At 40.2% G+C, this 4973-nt stretch overlaps 1 protein-coding gene across 1 annotated transcript; it reads right to left on the reverse strand.

Moving 5' to 3' along the window:
- Window positions 1-207: 207 nt before the first annotated feature.
- LOC133003906 (sulfotransferase 2B1-like) lies at window positions 208-3663 on the reverse strand. The gene is made up of 6 exons (XM_061073727.1): window positions 3525-3663; window positions 2105-2313; window positions 1848-1974; window positions 1576-1670; window positions 726-906; window positions 208-323 (listed from the first exon to the last, which is right to left on the reverse strand). The coding sequence occupies exons 1-6, from the start codon at window positions 3661-3663 to the stop codon at window positions 208-210; spliced, it is 867 nt and encodes a 288-aa protein (XP_060929710.1).
- Between the last annotated feature and the right edge of the window lie 1310 nt (window positions 3664-4973).

Raw genomic sequence — 4973 nt, forward strand, 5'->3', positions numbered from 1 at the left:
GGTCTCTCCAGGTAACAGGCTCTGCAGCTCTTCTAAATCCTGGTTGAGAAGCTAGATGATGACCAGAGTACAAACATCAGTTAAGTGATTTTTACTTGTCTGCCTAACTTTGAAAAGGTTTGGCCCAATTAGCACCAGTTTCCTACTCTGACAAATATGTATTGTACATGGCTCTTTCTCCCTCTGCGTCTCTTCTCTGGCTGTGGCTCAGTCCAGACTCCACGGCAGAGAGAAGCTCTCACCCTCCATCTCTTTGCAAATGAGTGATGTGAACCGGGCCAGCTGCTCTGGGCTGAAATGATTTTTCCAGTCTCCAGCAATACCTGACAAGAGATCACACACCAAGAAACACACATTAACACAACAGAGCTCCGGGAGAAACTGTTCAGTAGAAATTAAAGTCTAAAGACAGGCAGTTTGATTGAGACTGAAAATCCTCTTACATGAAGGGTTATATCTCAATAAAGATGTCGACCTCAACCAGGTAAGTATTTAAATCCAGTCAGACAGTTTCAATTTTATTCTGAGAAGACTGCATTGGAACTTAAGTTAATGCAGAACTTAGCCTTTCAATTTGTAGAAATTACTCAACTCTACAGTCAGTAAGCAAAAAAAGTTGCCATCAGAACATGAGCGCAAGCAAAAAGTAAAAAATGAACAGTTGTTCATATAATCAAAATTCTGCCACACCGCTAGCTGTTGATCATGGACACATGGAGGCTCACCTTTCCTGAAGAATGGAGATTTGTCAGTGTCCATGTATTCCTTTGGTAGCAGGCTGAAGTTGGCCATGTCGTTGGTCTTAATGGCCTTGAAGGTGCAATGCTCTGCGACCTTCTGAATGGTGTCTTCACTCAGGTTAGTGCCAAGGAAACCAGATAAACGCCTGAGAGACGCAGGTAGGTCCTAGAAGGAAAGCACATGAACACATGAACTTTAGTTGTAGCTTTTTGAAGCAGCAGTTGTTATTTTTCATCTCAAGATAGAAATTCTCTGACTTTTCTGATTGATTTCCTTGAGGAAAGATCACCAAAGCCATCCGATGGTCTCTGTGACCTCACTCAGACTGGACAGCTTACCAAGAACATGAATAACAATAATTAGTGATTTGGCTCATTATCCAGTGAAATACCAGACATTTTCTCTTTACAAATGATCATATGGAAACTTTTTGCATTTTCATATTATAATAAACTTTAAATATTTGCGGTTTGGGAAATTGGCACTTTTCAAAGAGAGCACACATGTTTTCCTTATTTTTCCATTTGACTCCATTTTCCATTTTTTTAGGTGGTGTTTGTACCCTCTGTCTGTTTGCTAACAAGACACAAGTAAACTATATTTGTTTTTGTCTTTCGGCTTATTAGCTGTACTCTAACTATATTAAGAAAGAAAAGGGGCAGGGGCTCAAGCCCCCTTTGATGTCTATATGTGCACGTGCCAGGTCTGGCCTATGATTCAAGGTACCTTTCAAACTGTAGCAGACACTCTATTAACTTAAACCATAAACTCTGGGCTAAGGAAGTAATATATCACCATTTACAAGAACTCATAATTTGCTTGTGAGAGTTTTACCTGAACCATTTCTTCATATGAGATGTACATGATTCTGTCTGTCAGCTCTGTGTGTCTCCAGCTCTTCACATGGTCTGTCCATTTTCCATACGCCACTGCAGGTTGTTATACAGTACACATTAAATGTAACCAACCACTGCTGTGCCAGAAATAACAATGATAACTTTGTTTTTCCCATTTTGCTCACATTGTATTACACTGACATGCTAAATTCAATACTTCTGATATACATACACTTCTCTTAGTAAACTTTTTATGATGTGACATCTGACCTCTGCCATCCAGGAATTTCTCCAAGAACTCATCAAAAGTTCCTGGATCCTCGAGGAGTGCTGCCATCTGGTGGAAGTAGTATGAAGACACCAGGACATCCTTTGGGTCCCTGACAACATAGATCACCTATTGCAGAGAAACAAGTCACAAAATGCAAATAACAGAAGAGGCTTAATGTTTACTATAGATGTTTAATAAAGGATCAGATAAAGAGAAGTACATAGGGGAATATCTCACTAAGCTTCCACACATTTACCTTGGCTTTGGAGGTGTGAAAGGATGCAGGCATGAGGTGATAAGGTAAATGAGTGACTAGTGCTCGCGGAGATTTCAATTGATCCACAACAAAGGACAATCTCTCCCCCTCCAGCCAAGGCACCCTGTCGAAGTTTGGAATGGTTTGGATTGGCTTCAGGTCACCACCATTAAGCACCAGTCGCAGGATCTCCTGCATCCAGACTGTACCTATGGAACAATACAGAAGAGTGAATACTACATGGTTAATGAAGCTTTGATTTCTCCTTTCACCTGTCTGTCAGTATTGGCTATTAATGGCTGAGAATGAAAAAGCCTTTTGGATATACTCACTAAACACAGTTGAACTACATAGAATAAAGTCTTTCAAGTTATTTGTAATCTTTCCCAATCAGCACAAAGATTCATTCTACATAGTCAAAACACCTACTGACAATACAAGAACCATAAACTCTTCACTAACAGCAGAATTCTAGTTTTAAAAGTTTTGCAAAAGCTGCCAAATGTCCATCTGGCCCACTTTGCTTACACAAGCATTTCACACTGAAGCTTAGTCAGTGCAGAGAAACATGAGCTTTTAATTCCAATTTTTTTGTGTGTCTCTTTGGCAATATGGATTCCGGCTCACTTGGTTAGTAGAGTAAAGTTTGTGTCATAAGTAATATCTTAAGATTTTATGATCTTTGTCCATATGTTGACAGTTTGTGCATGTATTTTACTTAGAACAATTTTTCTGACATTATTTTTGGTGCACATACAGCACCACTAAGGGTTGGAATCAATATTCAAACTTTATAAATACTGACTGGTCAAAATCTTTCACAAATACTTGACTACTAAAAACAGAGACTGCCCACACAACTGTCCATGATCTCATTTTCTATATGATAAAGAATGTGTCATATTTAGAAGTAGGACCATTAAACAATGTAATGATTATGTGCTGCTTGACTCCAAAGACCACCACAGTTGACTGTGAACCAAGCATACAGATGTGTGACACTGACATAAAGGTTATGGGCCACCACAAGCCTCCAGAACACCAGCTTCCATTCTTCTCAGAGATATTCTCTCACTGGATGTTTTGATGATGGTGGTTAATAGCACAAGTCCGTCTCAATTTTCCCATAGATGATCAATTTGGGTTCCCACATGCCGGACGTAAAATAAACCAATCTTTATTCAGTAATTTGATTTCACTTCAACCCCCAGTGTTAAATCTCACAGCTTATTACTCTGCTTGCATTGAAATCACAGTCTCGTGTAAAGTTACAGAACAGAAACACCTCGAACCAACGCATCAGTGACAGTTTGCCAGGACCCGGTCTCCTGTGGTTCACGTTAGATAAGGCTTTTAAATATCTCAGACTTTCAGTCAGAAGAACCAGAAAATCTCTTTGGTAAAGTTCAGACACACAGACCTGACTTCGGGTACGTGACAGCCATGACATCATCGTCTTTAAACTTGAATTCCTGCGCAAACTCCATACTCTCTGCGTTATGAATCATCTTGGGGAGTATTAATCCACGATAGTCCCAGTACAGCTCTTCAGAGGACATTATGGTGCGAGGGTTAAAGCAAAGTCGAACAGAGTAGACACACTTCACTTCAGGATAACTCTGAAGGATACGCCGTAAACAGTTGCCCCTGTTGGATGGTCCCTGTGCACTTGTCTCTCTCTTTATATACAGTGTATGTCAGGGGCGGCTCCTGGCATAAGCGACATATGAGGTTGCCTAGGGCGCAAAATGCCAAGAGGCTGGTGTATTTTGCTTCCATTTCATCTTCTTTACTCGAACGGAAAGAAAACTTCCCAAAATACACATTTAGGTGGTGTTTGTACCCTCTGTCTGTTTGCTAACAAGACACAAGTTAACTATATTTGTTTTTGTCTTTGGGCTTATTAGCTGTAAACTAACAGCTCGAGGCACTGGTAGCTCAGTCCTTTGTTTATCATCACTCAGCTCCACACAAGCAAAGAAACACCAGTACAACAGGGACAGGAGCTGGGGGGTGGGAGTTGCTCACTATGATGTTTTCTAATCAGTCACACTTTGAGCTGATCTTTATAAAATCCTGCTGAATTCATATTTGTGTTCATGGTTAAATGGGGTGTCGCTTCTTCTGCAACGTAATGAAGTAAAAACGCTGCGTTGCGTCTCAGCCCCGATGTCCTGACTGTGCACTTGATGTTACTTCTTGTGTTGTGTAGCAGTTTCAAACGTTTATCTCATAAACTCTATAGAATCAAACAAACACAAAGTAAACATCAGTCCTGTACGTGTCCTAACAACTTGTGATGAGTGCTGGTGTTTCTTGTTAGAGTGTAAAGTGAGCGCAGGTTAGAGAAGTGAGGGGGAAACAGACTCCGACAGAGACCCCGACACAGGACCACTGGACCTTTAGTGAGCGTCCGTCCTGGAGCAGTGGTGTTATAATTATTCAGCCAAGGGACAAAGCTAAAAACAACATGATTCGATTATGTTCTGTCTCTGTCTGATCGATAAAGACTTGTCCACATCGAGATGTATCTAAGAGTGAAGGATTTTTATTTAATCGATATTGACAAATCATTTTTCATGATGTTTAAATGCAGTCTCATGAACTCTGGATCGAATCAAACAAACACTAAGTGACTTCTTGTACTGATCAGGTCCTGATAACTAGTCATGAGTGTTTATTAGTGACAGTAAGAGCAGGTCAGAGTGGAGGAGGATGGTTATACTACAATACTTGGTTTGAAGGAATGTGCTTTTGCAATATTTCGATAATAAATGAGCATGGAAATATGCATTGTTTTGATCACAGTGTTTGATCTGTAACATAATGATTTCCCAATTTGGATTCAATAATGGTAACAGGCTCTGCA

The sequence above is a fragment of the Limanda limanda genome, chromosome 6 (genome assembly GCF_963576545.1).
Source record: "Limanda limanda chromosome 6, fLimLim1.1, whole genome shotgun sequence".
In the NCBI taxonomy this organism is placed as follows: Eukaryota; Metazoa; Chordata; class Actinopteri; order Pleuronectiformes; family Pleuronectidae; genus Limanda; species Limanda limanda.